This window comes from Athene cunicularia (assembly GCF_003259725.1).
Source record: "Athene cunicularia isolate RWA chromosome 1 unlocalized genomic scaffold, athCun1 chr1_part2, whole genome shotgun sequence".
Lineage (NCBI taxonomy): Eukaryota > Metazoa > Chordata > Aves > Strigiformes > Strigidae > Athene > Athene cunicularia.
Genome location: NW_020799092.1, coordinates 27590568 through 27616631, shown reverse-complemented (window position 1 = coordinate 27616631; position 26064 = coordinate 27590568). Strand labels below are relative to the sequence as shown.

Genomic DNA, 26064 nt, shown 5'->3' with positions numbered 1-26064 from the left:
GGCCAAAGGGATCCCCAGCCTGACACACACCTCACAATTTGCCCAGAGAGCAAAATATCTCAATTTCTTTGTGTTTGAGACATCGAAGACTTAAAAAAAAAAAAAAAGGGGGGGGGCGGGGGAGAAGGAAAATCTTTTCCCTGTGCAGTCCCTTTTTGAGGGAAAGAAGAACCTCCATTTCTGGGATAAAGCTGCTGCAGGTTTTGTAATAGCAGACTGTACATCTCAAGCTCTGCTGTAAGGTACCCTCCGTTTAGAGGGTCAGAAATTAGTCCCCTGGTTAATTATTAGACTTGGGTTCTCCAGTCCAGTAGAGCCGCTTCTCAGCAGTGCTATAACCTGGTCTAATTACAAACCAGCAATCTATGGGGAAAGCAGCAGTCCCCCAGAGCTGGGGGAAGGAGTGATATTCCTGTGCTGTAGAAGTCAGTGGGAGTTTTATCACACCTTGGAAGAAGGGCCTTGTACCACTCAAACTTCCAGTTGCCAGCATAGCCTGACCCAGTTACAAACTGAAATGTTAATCCTTTGTGGCTGCTTATAGGCAACATAAGCTGAAGTGCCTCCAGAATGCTCCTGTGGAAGCTGCAGGGCCTTCAAGAGCAGAGTCGTGACTGAGGGAAGTAAAAGAACTAAAAGTGCTTCTGGGCACAGAGTGACGCACAGGAACTCACGTAACTGCACGGCATTGTCAGTCTCGCCTCGGTGACCTTTCTCTTTGGGTGAAATTAGGAAGGTGGAGGGAGAGGGATAAACAGAAGGAGAGATTAGAAAATCATTTTCTTCTTTATGATCTGTGAACCAAAGAGAGCAGAACTACCACCGGAGGATAAACAGTCTGACTTACTTCCCAAAGCATGTTGTCAGAGAAGACCTTTGCCACTGAAACTGGAACATCTTATCTCCAGGTATCTCTCCTGAGGTCTGAGAGAGTTGGAAGAGAGGAATTAAAGAGTGTTTATCTGCATCTTTTGGTTAACATCAGGATTATTTGAGTTCACAGAATCTTGCCGGGTGACCTGTGGTATTTAAAACCCCTAGAAGAGCACAGCACAATATCGCTCATGCTGAGGGATGAGGCCTCACTAAACATCAACTCTGAAGAGAAAAATAAAACCTGTGGTTTCCTCTTTGGCTTCTCTGAGCTTCATTTGAACTCCCTTGCCTGTTGTCATTCTCTGTAAAGGAAGACAAAATAAATACATAAGCCTGCCCAGTGGGACCTATTTGTTATCTCTGGAAAGTTCTTAAATGTAGGCTCAGCTCCTTGCACATTAAAGGGGTGGAAAAGCACATTGCAAGAGCTGAAAGCAAAATGCAGAGTGCTGGTTTTCCATCCCAGCAGCCACATAGCAAACCAAAGGCAGCGTCGTGGTTAAAAGAAAACAACCTTTGCTATCAGAAAGCTGCAGGGTCCTGCCTGTGGAACAGCAGATTTCCTGTAACACTCCAGTGTGTGTCAGCTGGGTTCAGTTCTCCGTGGCCGTGGGTTTTGGATTTGGCAGTTGCTTTTGAGAGGTGGTGTCACCAAGTCTCTTAGACCTGAAGCACAGGTTGAACAAAGGGGTGTGGGCGTGAGGTTTCAACGTGCTCTTCATTTCTCTTCACCTTTTTCTGAATTCCTGGTTTATAAGACACAAAAAGTAGAAATCAATAAATAAATGGATCGTAGACCCGATTGAAATATAAATCACTGTATCAAAAACCTGTGCTTCCCCTGGGTTGTGCATACATGTGTTTCCTTCCTTCCTGGGGAAAGGGCAGCTTGTCTGTCTCATTTGCATCGGTCCCATGGGCACGTAAGGAGTCAGGCAAGAAATCTTGCAGCAAGAGCACTGCCTGACACAAAGGGGACTGTCCTCTATTGCTCCGTGTTGACAGACGTGAAACTGAGAATCTGGCCTCAAGATTTACACCTTAGAATATTTTTTAGAAAGAACACTTCTAAGCACTATCCTGTCTTCCTGTCTCTATCAGCAAATGCAGTTTGCAGTAATTAAACTGACAATAGTTTGTTACCATGGGATGAATTTGTGTTGCCATGAGTTTTAACCAGGCACAACATTCATTTGTTGTAGGAAAAAGATCTTTTTGAAAGAAAAGCTTGACCTTTTTGCTAGTGAGGAGTATTTGTCATGTTTGAATTTGAATGTCTCCATATGGTTTTTATTATTGAGCTGGTTTTCTGGTGCTGGGAATCATTTCCGCATGGAAGCGACACAAATGTTCAAACAATTTCATCTACATGCTGGGGTGTTGCCTCAAGGAGAGAACTGTTTCATCTACATGCTGGGGTGTTGCCTCCAGCAGGTTGGGATGTGCTGGGTTAATGAGACAGGAACCTGGGAACTAACTGGAGAGTTCAAAGAAGTGACAGCAGCAGTAGCCTGAGTGCAGTGCAGGGGAACCAGAGAGGCCTACAGGTAGGTTAGAGCCGTGCTGATGCTGTGGAGGGCTGACAGCACCGGGGGAGAGCTGTGGACACTGTTGGTACTAACCAGGGCAGCACCTTCACTCGCTTGCCTGTTAGTCCAGAGCAATTCCCCTGCCATAGCCCGGTGAGGGCAGGAGTCGGTGACATTGGTGGCTATCTGTTTTCCATTTACAAGCTGTAGGTTTAGAGTTAAGCAGGGAAACCACATCAGATGCCTTTTCCCTCTATAATGGGTTTAGCTGTTTCCACCTGGCACTTATTTCATGGCTCACCACAAGTATGTTTTCTCCAGGGGCAGAGATAGGGGGAGCAAGTGTGGTTGCTCTTAACCATTCTGTAAGCCTGACTGACGGGGCAGTTTCAATAGTAACTCGATGCAGCCGGTGTTTCTGCACCACAGACCTTGAAAAATCTGCACTCATGGACCCTCGGTGTAACTAAGACCAATGGAAGTCCACTGCCCCATGGAAAGAACAGATTTAATTTGGAAATCGGGTACTCTCCAAAATTCTCAACATATTTGGCCACACTGCACGTTGCCACTTCTGTAACCCTCAGAAAAACAGGAAAGCAACGTAAAATGTTGTTTTGCTTTGTTATATGTGAACCTGCCTCACGAACACCGTGGCATAGTAATTCAAATGCGCATCTTGTCCCTCCTCTTAACAGGAAGACGGTGTTCAAGGGAACGTGCCCATCACCTTGTCCGTCCCAATCAAACACCGTGGTTATAGAAGGCAGTTTGCAGTGTGCAGAGTCCCTCTGGGCACATGCTCACAGGGCATTTTCGGAGTACCTCACGTGAAGTAAGATGTCACTTCAGTGAAGGACACCAGTTAGTTACCCAGAGGTACGGCTTCAGCTGGAGCTGCCAAACGCTGCAGCAGCTGTCCAGAGTGCCCTGAGTTAACCTGTTACTGTCCCTCATACCCTCTGCTCTTGCTGCCCGTGTGCTGCCTTCTGCTGGGGGAGGTGAGAAGCGCTTGCTTGTCCTTCAGAGAACTCAACACTTGGGGCTAGAGCAGGCATGCATGGAGTTGACACCTCCCTGCTGCCTATGGCACCCAAGACTCCCTCAGCCCATGATAATTTACTTGTGCAACCTAAGCGTGAGTTGTTTCAGCTCAACTCAGTTAGATACACGTTTAACCTCGGCGAAACCAGGTTGTCCTTCCTCAAATATATGGCTCTGAGGAAGGATTTCTGTGCAGAAGGGGCTGCTGGGCGTTGGAATGGGCTGCCCAGGGCAGGGGGGAGTCCCCGGGATCCCTGGAGGGGTTGAAGAGTCGGGCTGAGCCAGCGCTGAGGGATCTGGGGGAGTTGGGAACAGTCATGGTTGGACTGGAGGAGCTGCAAGGGCTTTGCCAACCTCAGTGATTCTGGGATAAATATGTCCCCCAGAGTTTGCCTCCATTAATGAAACTGGCCTATTAAAACCAGTACAAGTTCATTGGCAGGCAAATCCTTAATCCATTACAAAATAGAGTTAAATCAGTAAAATCATTCCTAACTTGAATTACAATGTCCCTGCAGACCCTAGAATTTTTTTATCAAGTAAGAGGGAGAAGGTTTTAACTAATTGCATTAGTTCGTACAAATGTCTTTTGTGGACCCTTTTGGGCCAGCACACTAAAACTGGCATAAAAGATAGCATAGAAATTTTGACTGTTAAACAACTCTGAGCAGGAAACGTTCCCATGGTGCAAGAATCCTTTGAGGCAGGGTGCTTTAGTGCTGCAATTCATGGGTTGTCTACAGGGGGAACATAAGAAAGTTAATCTAAGCTACCTTTTAAAGAAGATTAATTAAACCTCATTAAAACTCTGTATGGACACTCATTCTGAGAATTAAAGGGGTAGGAAAGGAGGCGAGTTAAATTAATGACACTTCAATTCTACATCAGAGGCCTAAGCACCGTTTATCTAAACAGCTTTCTGTTCTTTAGCGAATTATCATTTCATTTTCCTGAGTGTCCCCAAGTAGACAAAGCCACGAGGGAATGGCAGCTGCTGAATCGCCCGGGGCACCAGAGCAGGGGTCCCTGGGAGGTGGCAAACACTTCTTGGCTGGTATGGCCACCCAAAGGCCAGGGAGCCATCCCAGGAGCTCCCGGCACCGTGGGTGATACCCACCAGCTGCGGCAGCGCCCGCCCCGGGAGGGGAGCCCCCGTTGCTCTCCGCTCAGTGGCTGGGCTGTGTCCCTGCAGGTAGCAGGGCCAGCCGGGGCCGGGGTCACCGGTGGGTGACGAGGGGGGTGAATCCTGGGAATTCCCCAAGAGCAGAGCTGCAGGGTGGGCCGAGTCGCCACGATGACTCCGAGGAACAATTGTGCTGGTGACTTTATTAACTGACCACTTTAATAATGGAGACAGCTCGGTCACAGTCAACTGATAACCCTCGGAGAATGAATAAAGGCACTTTGGCCGTGAGCCTGTTTTCCTCATCAACCATCAACTGATTGCAGTTCAGTTCCTGCAAAACTTATATTCATGAATATGTGTAAGAGAGAGAGGAGGAGGGGATAGGAAAAGGGGAATCACCCCCCTTGGGTCCCGCGCGGGCGCAGAGCAGCCAGCCTGGTCCGTAGGTGGTGGCTGACACAGACACATGTGGGGTGTTGCCTCTGTAGAACCTTCCTCACACCCGCACGGTAGGTTGTTCCAGAAGGTTCTCGTTTTCTCTGGCTGGTACCTGTGCAGTTTGGCAAGTTCTGTCTCTGGGCAACAACAGGAGGGAGGGAGAGAGAAACAGCCCACGGTCCCCCCTCCACAGAGCTCGCTCCGCTTCCCCCACAGGGCGTCCCACGGGAGTTGTTGGGGACACCCTCTTTCCCAGCAGTTCTGGGTTACCCACAGTTTGTGACAGTGCAGCACCTCCTGCTCTGTCCTGCTGCGATTCACCGGGCCCTGCTTGTGAGAAGAAAGGCAAAAACCATTTCCACCAGGAAGACAGTGCAGGGTTGTTCCGGAGCGTTGCACCCACGAGCATCCCCGTGGTTTCCAGAGATGAGACAATGTGGTTCAGTCGGATCTGAGCTGCAGCTGGGTGTGGAGCAGCTTGGATGGTCCCTTGTGCGGGTACCACCCTGCCCCTGCCTTCCCAGTGCCTGGAGCGTTCAGGCTGAGCCCGGGGCTAGCCCAGGGCTAGCGGGGAAGCCTCTCGCTGGGAGATCGGGTGCCTATTTCCCTGCTCCTTGAGCTTTTCCTGCGGCAGACACGGGGCTGCACAGTGCTCGCTGGGTTTTGAACGCTGGTGGTTGCTGGTCCCACTGCTGCTTCTCCCATCATCTTGCTGGCAGCTTCGCCACCTTTTACCTTCCCAAAGTTGCCTTCTAACTCTCATCCTCCCCCAACCCCAATTTATTTTCCCACGAGGCAGAAGGGAGGAAGGCAGAGATGAAGCTGGGGGCATGTTAGTCACATGGAGGACAGCTGGGAGCTCATCCTTGCAGGCAGCTCTTTTCTCTGATCTCAGTTCCCCTCCTGTCTTCGCCTCTGCCCATAAACCAGGTCGAGACTCAGTGGCAGCCAGATGCAGAGCACCAGGACACACAGTGGTGTCCCCTGGTAGTGGTTTGCTCACACCGATGTGACTGGCAACCTTGTCAGTCATTAGAAAGGAGTAAACCAATTGTTTCCTGTGTGAACTGGGAGCTGTTTGCTTTCAGTCAGGAGCGATTTCTCCTGGGATTTTGGTGTTTGCTGGTTTCTGTCTGTTGCAAAATTTAGTTGTTATGGGAAGACATGTTTCTATCTAAGCCAACAAGGTGATTAAAACAAGTTATATAAAATGTCCCACCCTCTGCCTTCTCCCCAGAAGGAACACTGAGAAGGGAAGGAGCTGTGGAAGGGCTGGAAGCTCCTGCTCTGGAGTCCTACCCAGGTGCTGTCCCCAGGCCTTTCCTCTCCTGCTCTGTGGGTGCTGGTGCCAGAACCAGCACCCCGTGGGGACAGCATGTGTCAGGCTTGGTGGTGCAGGGACCTGTGCAGAGGGTGACTGCTTTGTGGTGCATTTCTTCCAAAAATAACAAGCCTGTGCGTTGCAGTCTGCGAAGAGAGGGGAGAGACTGAGTCTGCCAGAGGCAGAGGCATCCTTTCTCCCGTGGTGAGTGGACAGGGTTAATTGTCTTCTATCAGGAATTTCACAGTCTGGCCCTCAGCTCTGCTGCAGCTGCAGAAGAAACAGCCAAGTGGCATGGCGATACGTGACACATACTGTGAAATTCATTAACTTGCCCCTGCCTGATTATCACAAGCAATTAAAAGGTAAACAGTCACGTGACAGAGCAGGATTCACATTACTTTGATTTAAACTGTTACCTGTTGGGAGCCTCCTCCTGGTCCCAGCGAGCTCCCAGGTGGTTGCAGCAAAACTCCCTCAGCACCAGGTGAGGGTGACGTGACTGGTCGTGCCTGGGAGTCGGGCGTGTGGGCAGTCAGGGCCAGCAGCCCCAGCACGGCCCAGCCTGGCTGCCCAGGTGTCGTGGTTCTGCTGGGGGTGGGCTGGGGGAAACCGGGGGTGCAGGGAGGGGAGGGGACCGCTCCCCACTCATGTGCTTTACAGAATGGATCCAGAGGCCTCCGGTTTGAGGTTGTTAGGGCAGGGGATTGCACTTCAGTGCTGCAGTCCAGCGGATGCTGGCGAGAGGAGAAGCTGTTTAGCCTGGCTGAAGTCTGTCAGAAAGGTGTTTTGCAGAATGCAGCTATTGTGCTTGGAGTGGCTCTCACATAAAACCGATTAAATTTCTTCTCCCTGAGCAGCTCAGAGCTGTCAGTTGCTTCAGTTTACTGGTTGTATCTCCAAGCCCCTTCCTTGCTAGCACAGATAGGCAGGAGCCTTCGTGCACTGGGCGCTGTATAAACACAGTGAAAATACAATGTTGGCACTAAAGATTGTGCAGCCTGGTGCAAGAGAAAGTAGATGAGCAGAAGGAAACAAGGAGATAAATGTACTACAAGTGATTTCATGACAAATAATACACCACTGGCCTTAGGGGTCTAGATGTCCTCTAGAGGCAATGTGATTCTTGTCCTCTTGTTACAGGTTGCTTGCTCAGCTCCAAGAAGAAAAAAAAAATCAAACATCCTTCATTCCTCCTGTATCACTCATGAGCCTTTCTTGTGGTTTCCTTGTTTAGTTGAAGAGAACAAAACCTTGGAAGAATCAGTGGGGTATTTCCATTGTTTCTCAAAATGTCTGAATCACATGAGGACAGATGTTCAGGCAGTTTGAGGCTAACGCAGCTCTGCTAAAGCCTGTGTATAGTAGAGGAGGAATTGGGAAGTAGTTTTGCTCGAAAAGCTCTAGAATATGGTTATATATGGAGCTGCGTTGTTAACATTTAAAACAGAAGCAAGGAGAAGGCCTGGGCTGTGGAGGTGGCTGTGTGATATTAAATTAAAGCACCAGCCAGCATTGAGGGGAGAGGGGGGAGAAAAAGACCGAAAACCAAAGACTTTTGTTTCAGTCGTAGGGTCGTATCGAAACGAGGTAAGTCAGGGCATCTGTTGGCTTCGACCAGACAGGTTTCCACTGCAGGCAGCTGTTGCAAGAATTGCTGAACACTGCTGGATTTTGCCAGAGTGTGGGGTTGCCAGTGTGCCCGTCCCGGGCGGGTGATGATGATGATGATGATAATGATGAAGGTGGGAAGGTCGGTCCTTCAGAGCCGTCCCCAGCCGGGTGCTGTTTGCGTTTGGGGAGTGCACTGCTCAGTGCTCCCCGCCGGTGAACTCAGGGTTTGGATGCAAACACCACTGTGGTGAACCACACGCCTCCGTAAGCCAGGCGAGATCGGGGGTCAGGAGGTGATCTGCTGCTTTCTGGTTCACAGGGGATCAGTTGTTGGTGAGGAAAATGGTGTCGCTGCCAGAAATAGCAAAAAATTTTAAAACCCATAAGGCACAGCTGACACCTCTACTCAGTCTATTTCAGAAGAGCAGAAAATTCGTGGTGTAGACTCAGTCACCTGCAAAGGATGAAGCAGCATGGAGGATGCTGAGGGATGAATGTTCGTTAATGATTTACGAGGGGAGTGTGGCTCTGAAAGGCAGTATCAGAAATCCTCACAAGTAGGTAACAGCAGTCAGTTAATGTTTGCAGCTCTTCAAAAGAGTTTCTTGGATGTCTCTTCAAAAGAGCCTGCATGCACTGAGGGAGGGCTCTGCCATCCTTTTTTCTCTTTGAGCACCCACCTGAAAATAAACGCAAGATGGATTTTCTTGTAATAAATGTTAAATGAGAAAACATTCAGAGCCAAGATTAGGTAAAAGACTTCAATGCTCAGAGTTAAAAGCCATCAATTCCCCAGCAAGGTTAGATGAGCTTAATGTGTATAGATCAGCAAGAACTTCAGGAGGGAGCCTAAAAAGAAATGAAAAGATTTATTCTCTTGGACATTAAAGATCGCATCTAATTATTTGGTAACTCACCGGGTGATCTCTGCATGGGGCTGCACACACACTTCCATGCGCCTGTGTGTTTGCCTTTGCATGTCATGTGCCAGTGCTAAAGTATTTGTAAATGCAGATAAACTAACTCCAGCTCCAATTTATTCCATAAACAGCTCTTCGGAGACACTCACCTCTGCATAGATTCATTCGGTGGGTTGTTTCAAAGTCACATTAGCTTATTTGACTGAGATGATTGCAGCTCTTGTCTGTGCCCAGGGGAGTCACTTAGCTGGGAATCAGACAACCTCTGGCCCTGAAAGTATGAAAGGCAGAAATGCATACCATTATTTTGGTTGGATCTTTATTAGCAAACTGGCTGTTCAGCTTCTGCAGGACCCTAAGCACTGTTGTAAGCCTCAGAGTAACTTCCTTACTTCTAATCATTTTGTATCTTATCTTCAGTCTTCATCTTCTGCTTTGTCTTTCGCAGTCTCATGTAAAATGTTTAATAACAGTTTAAAGGAAAATAATACATTGGATTTCTGAGGGTCAGGCGAAGACTAGCCTGTTCTTAGTGTTTGATCCTTTCGGGAAAGAAAAATCCTATTGCTATCTTTTTGCAGCCAAGCCGTTTGAAAAACTCTCACCAGCTGAACACAAACCGTGTCTGGGTGTTTTGTCTTCCTTATCTTTTGTCTGTGTCTCAGTGCCACCAATGAAAGAAAGAGAGAGACAGAGCAGCTTCTCACGCTGACATTGACATAACTTGGCACTTGCTGGAGATTAAAGGGAATATGACAAGATCTTTATTTCTGAGGCAGTCACAGGGATCTGAAGTGCTGACTTCTGTCAATATGGCAATGGCAGGCTTCTCTGCCTCTCCCTCCCCTGAACACTGTTGCTATGAGAAAAGCAGGAGGCAGAGATAAGACATGATTTAACCCTTCAGATATTCTAGGCTTTACCAGAGGCTTAGCATAAAATGAAGAGAGGAAAAAATAATGTGAGGCAACGCTACCGATGGCTCATAATGATACAACCATGAATTGTGCAGCTGCGTCTGTCCAACACATGCAAAAAAGCTACTGGTGCCCCAGAATGGACCTGTAACGCACAGGGCACAGCCTGCCCTGGTTGTAAAGCAGTATGAAATCATTAACCTGACAGGGGTTATTTTGACTTAAAGCCATGAGAGAACTTAATGTACCGGTCCTACTTTTCACACTTCCCCCTCATGAGACATACCACGGTCTCAGAGGCTGACTGAAAGTGAGGCCATTATGAATTCTTGGCCCCCTTCACCGGGCTGAGATAGTCCTCCGAGAGGGGAAACTGCTCTCTTCCAGCTGCAAAGGTGTGGCCCCCATTTCTCCCCAGCTCAGTCATATTTTCTTGTTCTGCCTTTGGACTGCTGCAGAGAAACCCCCCCGGGGAAGAGGGCACACGTAGTTGAAGTGGATCAGGTTCAGCTTAGTCAACACAGGCTCGGACAAAGCAAAATTAAGTCCCTGCTTGAAGCAGTTTTGGTCCTGTTTTGAGTCTGTTTCCCAAAGGCTAAAAAATGTCTGAGTTGTTTGCTTGGGATGAAAGTGGCATGAATCATCAGGGAAACCGGGGAGGAAGTACCTGAAATTTTCTGTCCTGACAAACACAAACAAGTGGGCTAGAAGCAGGAGCAGCAAGGCGAAACTCCCAGTCCTTGACCCTGTTCTGCTCCCAGTTAGTTTGAGGCAGGGCATTTCTTTCTACCCAGATGTCTCTCCAGAAGGGGTCAGTTGGTCTTGTAGTCCCTCTCAGTGAGCTCCCAGAGTTTACTCGACCTTTTTTTTGGGACTTGAAGCTCTCACGTGGAGAGTCCTCCAGAATTTCTGAGCCCCACTGACACTAGTAGAAGAACATGAGCCAGCAGTGGGCCCTGGCTGCAGTGGAGGCAAACGGCATCCCCGGCTGCATTAGGTATTGTCAGCAGGCCAAGGTGATCTTTCCCCTCTACTCAGCACTCGTGAGGCCACACCTGGAGTGCTGTGCCCAGTTCTGGGCTCCTCAGTGCAAGAGGGACAGGGACTTACTGGGGAGAGTCCAGCAAAGGACCGTGAAGGTGTTAAAGGGGCAGGAGCATCTCTGGCGTGAGGGAGCGCTGAGGGAGCTGGGACTGTTCCGCCCAGAGAAGAGAAGGCTCAGGGGGATCTTACCAGTTGTCGTAAATTTGGGGGAATGTAAAAGAAGATTCAGCCAAGCTCTTCTCAGTAGTGCTCAGTGACAGGCCCAGAAGTAATGGGCACAAACTGAAACACAGAAAGGTCTGTCTGAACATAAAGAAACTTTTCCTGTGAGGGTGACCGAGCACTGGCACAGGCTGCCCAGAGAGGTGGTGGAGTCTCCTCCCTTGGAGATATTTAAAACCCGCCTGGGCATGGTCCTGGGCAGCTGGCTCTAGGTGGCCCCACGTGAGCAGGGGGCTTGGGCCAGAGGACCCCAGAGGTCCCTTCCAGCCTCAGCCATCCTGTGATTCTGTGAACATCAGGATTGCATCAATTTAAGTAGAAAAATTCATCACTCTCCGTATGTCTTACCGGTTTTCACCTTTTCCATCCTTGCTGGCTTGGGCTGGAGCACCAGCTGATGTCAGTCAGCAGTAGTTCCACTTAACTGCAAAGAACATTCAGAGTTAAGCTGAATAATTGTTGCCAACAGTCCTCGGGTCCTTCTCTGTTGGACAGCAGAAGGGTTCGGCATGGCACTCGCCTCCTAAATACGAAAGGTATTTATACTATAGACTATACCAAAGTCACCATTGTCTCCCCCGTTCAGAGGACTCAGTGGTTAAGCTGGTTCTTTATTTCTGGAAACTATTTATTCTATCAATTATTGACCATCTTCATCTTACTGTTTAAATAATTTCTAGCACAGATTGTTTATGCTTTAGGGCTACTGCAAAGTCCTATGCAGCAAGTTTTTATATCACTCTTTGCCAGAAGCGCCGATGTATTCACCAGGAGAGCCTGCACTGAGCGTGCCCTATTTCCTTTTTTAGCCCGTGCACTTCTCCTGCTACCACTGTTAGCAAGGAAATGTTGAATTTAGTTAACTTTTGGTCTGACACTGCATGGCTGATTCTACTCACTGTGTTACCCTCGATGTCACAATTGCAAAGGGTGAGAAGAATCCATTATCGCATCGGATACCTCCATGAGTGTACTCATGAGTTTGCATTTACTCCATGTGTAAATGGAGGCCAGGTGCTCCTCCCCAGATGTAATTCTGTTTGTATAATACTGGGGGATTTGCTCTGCGGGGTTGACTCCCAGGGAACAAGGTGGGCAGGTGGGGCTGGGGGAGCACAGTATCTCCACCAACTTGGGCTTCCTGATTTGCTGTTGGACCTAGGGAGTTCCTGCAGGGTGTGTCACAGCGCATCTGTAGGTGTTTCCGTCGCGTGCGGTGCACATCAGCCGGAGACGGCGTCAGCTGGAGCGGGAAGCTCCCACGGGGAGGCTCCGCGGGCAGTAGGAGCAGCAGTGAGGAGGAGAACAGCTTCGGCTCTTTGGGCAGCGCCTGCTGCTCCGAGAGCCACTGTGCTCTCCTCCAAAGCGTGAGGCAGGGTGGCCTTGGTCAGTGGAAGTGCCACAGTGCTGTAGAGAAAACAGAAATTCTGCAAACCTGCGACCACTCCTGAAACCTCAACAGCAACAATGCAACTTCACTGCCGCAGGTTTGTGTGTGAGCCTTGCAAGAGCAGGAAAAATAAGATAATTAACTTTTAGATGATATTAAGTATGTACGTGTGTCTATTCAAAGGAAGATGGAGGGATGCGGACCTCAATCCAGAATGTAACCTGTAGCATAACTGGGACCACATGTTGTGCCACCAGCAGTGCACATGGCAGGGACTGGTGGCCCTATTTGTCCCCAGTTCCTCCTCACAGTGATTTCACGCTTGCCCTCAGACCACAGAATCCCAGAACCATACAGGTTGGCAAAGCCCTTGCAGCTCCTCCAGCCCAACCATGACCCTCCCCTGACCGTTCCCAACTCCCCCAGACCCCTCAGCGCTGGCTCAGCCCGACTCTTCAACCCCTCCAGGGATCCCGGGGACTCCCCCCTGCCCTGGGCAGCCCATTCCAACGCCCAACAGCCCCTTCTGCACAGAAATCCTTCCTCAGAGCCAGCCTGACCCTGCCCTGGGCAGCTTGAGGCCATTCCCTCGGGGCCTGGCGCTGGGGCCTTGGCTCCAGAGACTCATCCCCCCTCTCTGCCCCCTCCTGGCAGGGAGTTGCCGAGGGCCAGGAGGTCTCCCCTCAGCCTCCTCTTCTCCAGACTGAACCCCCCCAGTTCCCCCAGCCGCTCCCCAGCAGACCTGTGCTCCAGACCCTGCCCCAGCTCCGTTGCCCTTCTCTGCCCACGCTCGAGTCATTCAATGGCCTTTTTGGGGTGAGGGGCCCAACACTGAACCCCCTCAGCGAGGGGCGGCCTCCCCAGTGCCGAGCCCAGGGCTCAGATCCCTTCCCTGTCCCTGCTGGCCACACTATGGCTGACACAAGCCAGGATGCCGTTGCCCTCCTTGGCCCCCTGGGCACACTCTGGCTCCTGCTCAGGTTGGCCTGTGTTGCTCAAGTTTTAGAAGGACAGGTATGATGCAATCAGAGGTGTTACATGTGCCAAAGTGGGACAACAAGTAGTCATGGCCAGTAAGGGCACTGGTTTCTAAATCTGTTCCAAGGAGGGCTGCTGCTGTCTCTGACTGAAATAAGAAGCAGATCTCGCTGTTGATGTGGTCACCAGGGTGTGCACTGCAGTTTGCACACCCTTATCAATTCTCCACTGGTGGTGTTGGCTGAGTCATGTGTGTTTTCACTATAGATACTGCTCTGTGGCTGCCTTGTGGTACGTCTTGTGACTTTTAATTTCAGTTTTCCCTGGGAGTAGTCGGGCGCCTGTTATTGCTCAGCCTGTGTCAGATTATCGCCGCTGCGTGTTTCTTTCAGTCATATTGATCTGACCCGATGCCAGTCAAAGAAACGTGGTTCTTAATGTGTTTTTCCTTCCTCCGAGGAATTTGCTGCTTTCAAGCCGGTGAAGACAGGTCAGTACACGAGGCCAGGACCTCCCTTTGCCTTTGGGCCTGACCCTGTAAATGCTTCCGGCAGCGCGTTTCCTTCCCGGTAGCTGCAGGTCAGGCCTGCTTGAGCCCGTGGTAGGTCACAGCTTTTTGTTGGTCGTCCAGGGTGGAGGCCAGCCATCGAGGACACCCCAGCGGAGCCAGGCTGAGGACACCCCAGCAGACTGAGGGCCCGGGTGTGTTATTTGGCCACGAGCTGAGCCCTACGCAGCCACTCCCTGTCCCGTGGACAGAGGACTTCACTCTTCGGGACCATCAAGCCACCAAGAGTAACGACTGCTGAAACGACTTCATTAAATAATCCAGAAGTCTGGTTTTTGCTCCTTTCTTCCCTGAGTCCAGAAGTTGGTAACCCAGGACCAGAGCTCGGTGTGTCCCCTGTGGCAGAGCCGCTCCCACGTCAGGCACCAAGACGCGCTGTGCCTCCCCCAGCGTCGTGTCTGCTCCCAGCACTGTGCTGGGCTTGGGCCCCCTCTGGCCTGGGGGAGGCAGGTTTTATCCATGTTTTCTTCTATTCTATTTGATTTTTCACTGACAAGCTGCCCAGTGGTTTGACAGTTGAGCTGGAAGGCAATCTTCTGCACCAGCACTCGCTCACGTGAACGCGCTGATCGGCCGAGGCGTTAAAGCTAAAGTTTAGTGCTACATCCTTTAATCAGTGATGAGTGTGTTCTTCAGCACATCTGCAGTTGCAGGTGGGCATAAAGGAGTTCCTCCTGCCACGTCCAGTTGTTAGGGCACACGGAGACACTGGAGATAGCTTTTAATGTCGAATTTATTAGATAAATGGTCCTATAGTACTCTGTGCTAAAGAGGGAAGCGAAAAGCAACTGGGTGATATCACCATTTCTAGATGTGGTGGGTGCTGTTAGTCAGAACTGGAAACTGTAGAGCAAAATTACTGCTGGTCAGTTAAAAGCAGTAACTTTTAATTTAATTTAACTTTTAATTTAGCCAGGATGTCTAATGAGACATACCAGACCATCAGCAGCCTAAATAGTTTTTTATGGCTGTGATTCTTCGGGGATTGCTTCATGTCTGGGTTTTTAGCAAAGCCTGAGGAAGTGAAGTAAGCCAACACCAGGTGAAAAGTGGTGGGAGGTGGATGATTAATTTCTGGGCTCCTTTGCAGCTCACAGCCTGAACACCTCCCCGGTGTGCCGGGCTGGCAGCCGGGTTTACGGTCACTTCAGAGCATTCGTTTGGAAGCGCTGATACTCTCCGGTTTTATTGCAGGTGTTGTTTTTTTACCCAAAATGAAAGGATTTTGGTTATGGCGATGAGTGAAAAGACAGCCGCAGCTCCATGGAGCGTGCAGCGATGAGGGAGGCTCATGGGCAGGCTCCCACCTTGCACCACGTGGGATGGCGGCGGGTCTGCCCGCCTGCGTGCCACTGCCACTGTTCACTGCCTGTGAGGAGAAGCACAGGGTGCTCAAATTTAGCATAACAGGATATAGAAATGTATAGTGTAATAGGATGTAGAAATAGGATATAGTGATTGTGGTTGGTTTTATTGCCATGGTAAAATACAGCAAGGACTTTGGGGTTTTTTTAATGAGAAAAATGGTGGCAAATGTTGCCAAAATAGCATTTAGGTGTCTGGCAGCTTTGCAAGCCATGTAGCCTGTGCTTAGATGTAATGTTGATAATGGCTTAATAGTATTTTTTGTTAAAACATATGTTCATTAAAAAATCTTCAAAGCAGTCCATCTTTGTTGTACAGTATGCAAAAGATTAAAGCAGTAAACCTTCGCCTCAGGCAGGTTTTAAGGTTGTGTTTGAGGAGGACTCTTCAAACCTTTCGATGCCTGCCTGGAGTGGCCTCCACTTTAGGACCACTTGGAGGCTTAGAGAAGTCCTGTGTATTGGAAACGTAATCTGTGGCCTTACATGGGGTTACAAACCCCTCAGCTGCTCTTCTCAACACGTCTATTAGCAGTGCCAGAAGATGCATTTATTCCATCCTCTGTGCTTTCACAAGAAGCCCTCGTGCCCTTTCAAAACTCAGTCAGAGCTTGTGGTTAACTTACGGAATTAACAGGGATGGAAATGTCCGTTCTCGCTGACTTCTGGGTTTGACTCGTGGGGTTTTGTTCCCAAACACAGGGAGTGGTTCGTTCCAGCAACACTCTGGAGCGCCGCAGCGGGGGACACGCACGCGGCCGGGGCCCTGCTCCAGCGCACGGGGCCAGAACTTCAGAGAGCCGCTACCTCAGTCTTTGGGGCGCATGGCCCTTCTGGGAGCACTTACAGATTTACAGATCGAAACCAGCAGCGCATGGGGTCCTTTTAATGCTTTTTATAGAATTCTCTCTTGCTAAATTATTTAATTACAGGTTACTGAAGGGAGGGACTCGGCTACTGCGGCACATTCAGAAATACACATCTCTGCTCCCGATGCTGAGCACAGGCCTTTTCCATCTGCAGTGGTATTCACATATTCAGGACTCAGATCCCCATTATCCAGGCCTTGAGAGTAGGGCAGACTCTTGTCATAATATTACATTATAATCCTCCCAAAGATAATGAGGTGACTCCTGTTGCATTTCAAAACAGTGGGACCAAGATGAGGATTTGATCCAGCAGCTACACTGCTCCAGAAGTACTGAGGTACTTGCAGTTATTTGATATTGAGCTATTTTGGCCCTCAATTGAGAAATAAATAGGTCAGGCAAGGCCTCTGAAAGGAATTTAATAGATACATCTCACATTTGCAGGGAAGCATGAAACTCCTCTGCTAAAATGAAATTGGGTTCATGAAAGGTCACAGTTATCTTTTAAAGGAAATTTTTGCATGTCTGCAGAGCAAATATTGCATTCAAGATAAGGGTAGAGTCTCTGTTTTACTGATAATGCTCCAAGTTTTCTTTTTTTTCCCCAAATTATGATATAGCTTCCTGCAAGCTAAGCAGCCAGCCTGCTAGATGGGACTTTTGCCTTATTGCTGTATAACGACATACCAAACTAGTAAGGCATCAAGCAGTAAATACAAGAACCATGAGCTGCCAAAATAGCAGGAAAATACTTTTTTCTGTTATTCTATTGGTGACTTTTAAGTCCTGCCGTCAATTTTTCTATCATGACACAGATAACAACCCCAAGCTGGCTTTACTCTAAAGCTAATTTTTGCCTTTATAAGCACAATGACTTACAGATTTGGGAAAGGGTCTAAAATATGTCTTTGAGTACATATAGATGTCCATGGTGATAGATGTAGGGGTGTCTATACATGTCTTTCTATTGATCTGTATTTACATAGAGATAGATATATTTGCGTATAGATAGTGCCACAGCAAGGCCCCCTCTGGCTGTTCTTCAGCTGCACCAGCCATGCCTGGGCTTCTCTAAAGAAGTGAAATTGGAAGAACTGCGGAATTGGAAAGCCTCACTTCCTCAGTAGGGTTGTGGGGTGTCCCTGCCCCGTTAACCGCCTTTGGTGGGTCTCAGCTAACCTGCTGTGCGCTGATGAACATGCAGCTCCCTTCTTCCTGGGCCGTGGTCCTAAAAGCTCACGAAGAGGAGCAGGGGCTGCCTTCCACCCTGTGAGCCAACCTCTGACAGCCTGAGCCCAGACCTTGGGGCCAGGACACTTCCCAGACGTGTCATGTTGACCCAGCTGGCTCTGGGTCAGGGGACATTTGGCTTTGTGTCACGCAGTGACGGCAGCGTGGTGCTGCTCTGCCCCCGGGCAGGGGCTGTGGCCAGGCAGAGGTGGCCCCAGCTTGCTCTGAGCCTGCAGACACTCCTCTCGGCCACTCGTAAATAAGTGATGGTGTCATTCAGGTCATACGGAAAGTTTAGGTTTGGAAATCTGAGGTAGACCTTACTGAATATTGGGCTGTACTAGTATTTGGTTAAATAGAGGATGTTGGTCAATGAATAACACAGCAGAAAGAAATGCAGGAAAAACATTCTTTCACAAGTTCAGGACATGGTCTGCAGCCTGTTACGCTCCTGCTCTCACAGAAGCTCCACACGGAGAAAATGGTTTAAAGGAACTGCCCTATCGGGTGCCTGCAGGAAGGCCTGGAACAATGGCCCACGCAGGAAGGATGTCGCAGGTGGACACGGCACGTTTGTGCCAAGGTGCAGAGCAGAAGAGGAGTCCCCGCAGCTCCAGCGGATGCCAGATGGTTTATGACTTTTCAGTATGTTTTGAAAAGCATCCCGTGGGTGATCCCAGAGCTGAGGAATGAGACCCATGGCGGGCTGGGTTAATACTGGGTGGTTTTAGGCTGTAAAGGTGGTATTTTGTGGCCTCTTCGCTTCAAAGGCTGGGAATTAAAAGAGGTTGAAGTGAGAAGGGGGGTAGAGATTAGCACCGCTCTTGGGAGAGTGGGAGTGAAGGCTGAGGGCAAGACTGAAGAAGCAGCTGATGCAAGTGGTTAGGGAGTTGGGATTCTGAGAGAAGAGATTGTCCCTCAGGAACAGCATCTGCAGGGCAGCAGTGGTGGGGACGAGGTGAGTCTGTGCCCCAGCACAGCTGCTCCCCAGCCCCGTGACGGGGGGATGTCACAGCAGCTGGAGCTTGAGGGTCAAGTCTCCATCCTGTCAGCTCAACCCAGGAGCCCACCCCAACCCAGGAACGCTGCTGGAAGCCTCCGTGTATCCCTGCCAGGGCAGCAGTCAGTGCGGAACACAGCTTGGGCTTCTGAGGCGTTCGTCAGGGGAGAAGGAGCGTATAGCTGAACAGATCGTTCACAGCCAAGAGGGAAACCAGAAGAATCCCAGAATCGCAGAACCATCTGGGTTGGCAAAGCCCCTGCAGCTCCTCCAGCCCAACCATGACCCTCCCCCTGACCGTTCCCAACTCCCCCAGACCCCTCAGCGCTGGCTCAGCCCGACTCTTCAACCCCTCCAGGGATCCCGGGGACTCCCCCCTGCCCTGGGCAGCCCATTCCAACGCCCAACAGCCCCTTCTGCACAGAAATCCTTCCTCAGAGCCAGTCTAGGAAAATCAGAACTTTTCAGGTATGTAAGGCTGGTAGGAAATCAGTGTTAAGATGCCACTGGGCAAGGACACTTTTATCACTCATACAGCGTCGCAGTTCTGCTGGTGATAAGAGCTATTTCGTGGGCAGTGTGGTACTAGTGAATTACTGGGTTTCGTTCTCCACAGCTGATATTAAACCACCCTCCTTCACATGTACCAAAACCACTTAAACGGCAGAAGAGTAAATAAAGCCTTACTGCAAAGTCTGGGCATGGGCAATGCTAAATATCCCTGGCTTTTGTCACTAGCGTTATATAATCTATAATATTATATATATTTAGGGTTGACATAGCACTTAAGGATAGGGTGTAGTTGAGAACTGTCAATGTTAGATTAATGGTTGGCCTGGATGATCTTGGCTAAATCCCAGCAAGACATGAGGGGAAACCCTGGAGCAGCGCAACAAAAATTGAGACTCTTCCTCCTGTTATTTGAAATGTTTTCTCTGATAGAGGCCAACGATGACTTGGAAATAATACATGCACCTTCACTAAGTCTTCTGAACTATTGCTGTGTGATTTTTGTCTGGGTTAAATGAGTTGAACAACTATGGGCTCATTCTGCTGTTACTTTGGTGTTTGCAAGCTTTCAGATTCACTGCATATACCCTTGGGTTCTTATTCGGATTTGTGATTCTCCCGAAGTTTTACAGGACATAGCGCATCCCCAAAGATTTTCATTCATTATTTTAAAGCCTGCAGAATTGGAATCCAAATTCTGCCCCTTCTCTGTTATTTTCCATTTATAACTTTTTATCACGTAAGGCCAGGCGGTGTTCAAGTCAGCGCAGCAGCCAGGAGGTGAAGTCAGGCATTCACAAACACTTTGCAGGCTGATAGTCACCCGTAGACACCGGTTGGTGAATCACACCGAGCAGCAGATACCCCTGGAACATCGGGATCCTTCCACAGGCTGAAGGAAATGTTGCAGTTTTACTCATTTGATCTGCATATCGCTCTCTGGAGGCTTTCATCCCAACAGGTTTCTTTTTTACAGTAATTCAGGGATATATTATGAAATCTGGAGTTTTGCTAAATTCAAGCAGCCTTCTTGCTGAGGATGACATTTAGGATCTTCCTTCTGCCACAAGACAGGTCAAACACACAGCCACATAGCCACACACTAAAACAGGAATTTACTTTGCAAGAGGAACCCTACACAGGAGCATAGGGGGCTCTCAGACCAGGCAGGAGCACACATTGCAGCTGTAAATAGGAGACTACAGCTCCCCGGGGTTTTCCTGCAACCTCCGCAGCCTTGTAAGCCCCTTTGTGTGTAGAAGTGCAGAGCTAACAGCTAAGGGCAAACGATTTTGCCTATGGGTGAATTTTACCATGCTAGTTATAAGGTGACTTCTGCCTGGGTAGTGGCAGGTGCCTGGGAGAGGATGAGGAAAGAGATACAAACCTCTTCACTGTAAATATTTCTTGTTGGAAATATCCCGGAAGATTTCTAAGTCTCAGTTCCAGCTTTTTCTTAACCCCGTCGGTATGGCTTAGATGGCAGTGACACCCTGTGGTCCCGGCCGCTGGTGCAGCAGGCGGCGGTAGCTCGCTCAGGAAGTTGGAAGGTTGCGTTAACAAAAAGTCCAGGGTTGGTTTTAATTCATTTTCACAGACCGCATCCTCCGTCCTCCCTGGCCAGTCTCTCTGGTTCGACTCCCATTTTCTGGCCTTACAGGGAGAGGAATCAGCTGTAGGAACAAACCAGTGTCCCACCACGGCGCCTTCGCTGTGTCACTGAACACGCTCACGGCTCCCTGCTTGCCCCGGTGAGCAAGGGAAGCTGGTGGTTGGAGGGGACAGTGCTCACCTTGGGTGGTTTTTCTCTTTCAGGGGGTTCACGAGTCGAAAGGTGTGACTGAAGATTATTTGAAACTGGAATCCCTGATCCAGAAAGTGGTTTCTCCTTACTTGGGCACTTACGGTCTGTACTCCAGTGACGGGCCCTTCACGCACTCTTCCTGCATCTTGGGTAAGAATAACAGAGTAACTTCACCAGAACCTTGGTCTGCGCGGGGCCAGGGCTCACACGAGAGGAGGCTGCCAGTACTAACGCCGTGTGGTCAGGCTCCTTTTCTCAGCCATGCTCTTTGCAGCGTGCAGAGTCACAGTGAAACTTGCTCATCGTAACCGTGCTCAGTAATCAGTCTGTGAATGTAGAGTGTGTTCAGCATTTCCCTTCGACCTTTTAATGAGGGAGCTTTAGCACAGGATGCTCTATGGATAGCAAGAGGAAGAAGCAAGAAGCCATGAGCTGAGTAGTGGCTGTTAATTAGCGCATAAATATCATACAAGGATGTTTAAAGCAGGGAAGAGAGTAGGAAGTTGTCTTAGAGAAGACTAACCGATAAGCCTTCAAATATCTAAAAGCTTCCTGCAGAGTGGAAGGTATGAAGCTCTTCTCCATCCCACTGGAGATAAGAAAAATAGAGTGGACCACACATAGCAGGGGAAATTCAGATTGCAGGGAAGGAAAAATCTCTTCATGCCACCTAAGCCACCTCTGAAGGCTGTTGGACCTTCACTGGGAGAGGCACTGCACACCTGGCGCGTACACGGGCGTCCGGCAGGAGCGGGGTGGGTAAACATGGTCCTGCCGGGTGGCCGAGGCTGAGTGAGTGACCTTCTTAAGTCCCTTCCAGCCTATTATCCAAGATTCTTTGAGCTCTGAAGCCTTGAAGGCAATATTTGGCCAAGGTGAAGGTCTTTTGAATATCCCACGAGGTAATTCAATCTGTTGAAAATGCCAGGGGGATGCTCCAGTGTAAATCAAAAAGGAAATGTGGTAGTATCTCCGTATTTTAATGTAAATACTGCGACGGCCTGCTTGAACAGAGAAAATGGGGGAAAATAAGTACAATTGTGTGTTTTCTATGCAGGCAGTTTAATCTGTTTGCTTGTCAGAAGTGGCCAATAAGGTAGTTGGTTTTCCCTTGAAGCTGAGTGGAAGAATGGTTGTACTGCAGTAGGCGTTCAAGAAGCAAATCAGTTTTATGCGAATAAATAGAGGCTGGTTATTTATGGAAAAAGGCTCAGGATTACTCCTTTGTGTTCATTGTTTGCCATTAAAAGGCCACAAGCATTTAAATGGACCTCCAAATCGATGTCTTCTGAATACAAGCTGTTGTATCACAGGACGGAAAAAAATACACCCAAAGAGAATAAATCTCCGGTGAAACGGATTGTTAGAAAATAAATGTGTTACACGACTGCAGAAGATAGGAAGGTTTTGGTGGCCTGGGCGCTTCCCCTTGCTGTGGTCTGGGGTGTAGATCATTAGCAGCACCACTGAATAGGTCTTAGCGTAGTGAGCCTGGATCCAAGGGAGCTGAGTACGTAAGTCTCTGTTGCTGTTAACCTAACCCATCTAGATCTGTCCAGGTGTTTTGGTAGCGTGATTTAGAGCCGTGACACGCTGTCCTTGGGACTGCTGAGGCCACTGACCTCCTTTCTTCCCAGTCCAACCAGTACACCCAGCCTTCCCTTCCCACCAAGCCTTGGTGTGACCAAAAAGGCAGAGTTCCTGTGGCAGGGCAGCCCTCGGGAACCTTTTCTGTTTGCCAGGTCAAACTCCTACCAAAGACAAAGTCCAAAAGTGAACTTGGCTCAGCTGATTTCACGGCTGAGGGAGACACAGCTGCAAAATACAATCTTAAGTAGAGAAAATGGTTGTTACAGCAGTACAGCATGTGATTGGAATTTGGGTCCAGGTAAGCACATAATTATAATTTTAGAAGAAACTGGCATTTGTGAAGGGCATTGTGTGGTTTGCAGGGGAACCTATACCAGCACCCTGACTGAAAGCAGACAGTTTGCACGGAGTGGCTGTGGTTGACCTCCAGAGTGTGACCTTGATCCCCTTCTCCAGCCGTGCCCCTGTCGTGGGGAGGGCAAAGGCAGAGTGGCAGGAAGAAAGCTTCAAAAGTGACACCTCTTGTTCACACCACTTGTATATTTTTAGCACACGTGAGTCTGAGCACCGGGGTCTGCAAAAAGTTGGCACGACGGTCAAAAGATGGAGCTGCTGCGGAGCACTCCCGCGCTAACCCACTGGTGGAGCATCTCCGTGCTGACTTGCTGCCACCTGCTGCTCATTCTTTGGAAAGAGCCCCCTTGGTTACCGGCAGCATTCAGCCAATCGCTGCCGGATGGAGGGCGGGTTTGTTCCCCAAAAAGGTTGCTCTGGGTGCTGCCCTCGGCCAGCCAGCGTTTCCAAACACTCTCAGTGCTCTTGCCATGTGTGGTCTCTGAACGATGCTTTGAATGGAAATTTTTCCGGAATTATTAGTAACACTGCGTGCCTTAATCCTGGTGCCCCAGGTTTGAAGAAACTTGATTTTCCCAGGGTGGGTGGAAAAGTTAAATTTCAACGACTGGATATCAGAGATGCCCTTTATAGCCTGAACAAGAACAGAATTGCACTTTCTGTTCTTGTCTAAAGAAAGTCCTTGCAGTTGTGTATTAGGGCTCCTACAATATTTGCTGCTTTACTCCATCTGCTGAAGTTGTAAGAATGTGAGGGAATCTGGGCTATTGTTTGCAAAGGTAAGTTTGGGGTCTTCAAAGAAAAAGAAATCTAAAGGAAATCTAAAAGAAATTGAAAGAAATCTAGGCAACCTGTAGCCTATGGATCCACCAAACCAGCAAAATGTATCCTTTTATAAAAGTTTCTGTCATTCAAGAAAAGCTCATGAATATTCATGACTTTTCATTTGAACACTCATAATTATTACTACCAGGAAAACAGGAGCTATTACTCTGGATCTCTCTTTGCTTACAGAGAAGCGGTTCTTCAGGCGTTCGAAATCGGGTGACGTCCTGGCCAAGAACCCCGTGGTGCGATCGAAAAGTTACAACAACCCGCTGCTGACGCCAGTGGCCGAGTATGAAACCGAGGGCATGGCTGCCAACGGAACGGGCATCCGAAGGCACTCCGTCTCGGAGATGACCTCCTGCCTGGAGCTCCAGGGCTACTCCAACCTCACCACTATCATGGACAACGGCTCCAAGAGCTCCATGACAGCCACGAAGAGCTCGCTGCCGGGAGAGCAGGAGAGGCCCGGCGCCGTGCAGTGCTCCAGCAAACTTGGCACCGTGGAGCCGCAGAAAGGACTCTTCCACTCCATGGACGACCCACACAGGTCCTTTGAGCTGGACAGGGACCCTTCCTTGATACCAGTTCCCTCTTCCAGCCCTGAGAACATAGTAGATCAGATTTTGGAGTCGATTGACTCTGATTCTGAAGGCATTTTTATTGATTTTGGCCGAGGCTGTTCCAATTCATCCGCATACAATGTGGACGTCAACAGACAGAGCATCATGTGAAGGACACCGGGAGACAAACCTTGGGTTTTAATATTCCATATGAAAGCTACTAAGGCGTTGAGTCGGACTGTGGGCGAGCTCTCTGTCTGGTCAGAACCTCTGCTGTAAGTCATCCCGGCTGTACTGAAGTGCACAAACACGAGTTTACAGCAGGCGGGAATCTGCTGCGAGGGGGAAGGAACTCCAGCCACTTCTCCCTGTCCCCGTCACTCTGCAGTCAGATTTCCTCTTGTCTTTATAAACTTAGGGATTACACAAGCTGACAAGTGTCTGGTAAAATGCTACTAGTGCAGCTGGCAGTGTTTGTTCGGTAAAACAGCCTAGCAAATAGCTGTGTTCACTTTTAATTTTCTCAAGAGATTTCCTGTAGACAGCAGGTTGTTCTTGAACTGTAACACCTCAGCCAGAGCAAAACCATACCCTTTTAAAAAAAAAACAAACAACCTAGAGGCTGTGGGCCTTCGTGCCCCAGAATACAGTGATAAAGAAGTCTCTTTTAATCTTTTTCTTGTACATCTTGTATGCACTCCTTTGCCTAATAGTGAGTTCTTGAAGGAAGGCAAATAAACAGCAGTGTGCTGCCTGATGTCACGCAATGCCTCATGTCTCATGTTCTGTTTCACAGCCAGTACCCCGGGCCTGTGGGAGAGTTGTCTGGAAACCGGCCTTTAAGGCCGTGTTAATTTGCTCTGAACGTGGCACTGCCAGGGAATCTGAGCGCTGTCAACTCCTGGAGCATCCATTGTGTGGAGAGATTCCAGGAGAATTCAAGTTATTACTTGTTTCTTAAATAAATAAAGGTATGGCCTCTCGGTGGAAATCCTCATTATATATTTATATTCTTGAAGAAGTACAATAATGCATATGCTGTCAGCTGTGTATCGATTCCTGGGGAGTGTGAACCTTGCAGCTCTTCTCATCCTGAGCGCTCCCAGCTCCTCAATTCTCCCTCGCAGTAACGTGGTGGTGTGAGAGTGGTTTTACAGATGCTGAGGTGAAGTAGAAATCCTGATGTACGACAGATTTTTGATCAGATGGTTTTACAGTGAAGAAGGAGCTACTTCAGGTCACTCAGTCTCGGTGCCTCCTGAGCTGCTCGGCACAGACTGGTCGTCGCTTCGGGCAGCACCTGGCACTAGCTCTGGTGCTCAGGGACGCTCCAGCCTCGCTCTGCACTTGCACTGCTGTGCCAAATTCTTCCCCAGGTTTTTGATTACATTTCTAGGCTCAAGGCCCCACTTCTCATCCTTATTTCCTTTGGCCTCAGTGCCTGATCTTTTGGAAGGTGTAAGCTCAGTCTTTTGCTGCCGCCCTGCTTCACTGCTGGAGATTGCAGGTTGCGGGGGGATGCGCAGCCTCCCCGAAACACCGGGAGTTGAGAACTTCAGAAGGCAGCGGAGGAAGGAGCCCCATAAATGAGCCAGGGGTTTGGTGTCTGGTTTGCTTGTTTGTGTGGGGTGTGTTCAGCTGTGCAGGCTCCCCTACAGGTAGGCACTGAAGTTAGGTCATACATAAAAAGTTTCTTTCACACAGAGATAATAAATAACTGCTTTGATGTCCCAACAGTCTCAGACTTCACAGCTGGGGAACACGCCTGGATGGGACCATCTGCTGTGGGGCAGAGTCAGTGCGGAGGGACGTAACACCAAGTGCAGAAGAGCAGCAGAACGTACCCGCAGCAAGAGCAGCTCCGGTGCCTGGGAGGATCTTTGAGATCCACTAAACAACTCGGGAGGCAGGGACCTAACTGCCGCTCTGGATGTGCAAAGGAGAACTTCCCTCCCGATGGGGCTGAGC

The 26064-nt window shown here is 49.3% G+C and overlaps 1 protein-coding gene across 12 annotated transcripts in view; it reads left to right on the top strand.

Moving 5' to 3' along the window:
* Positions 1-24858, top strand: part of PRR5 (proline rich 5) — an 89500-nt gene extending 64642 nt beyond the window's left edge. For all 12 annotated transcript variants that reach the window (XM_026867801.1, XM_026867793.1, XM_026867794.1 and 9 more), the window contains 2 exons: positions 20776-20914; positions 23723-24858. In XM_026867801.1, coding sequence (XP_026723602.1) covers positions 20776-20914; positions 23723-24267 — 684 coding nt within the window. In that variant the 3' untranslated portion in view covers positions 24268-24858. The remainder of the gene's footprint in view (positions 1-20775; positions 20915-23722) is intronic.
* Positions 24859-26064: the final 1206 nt, after the last annotated feature.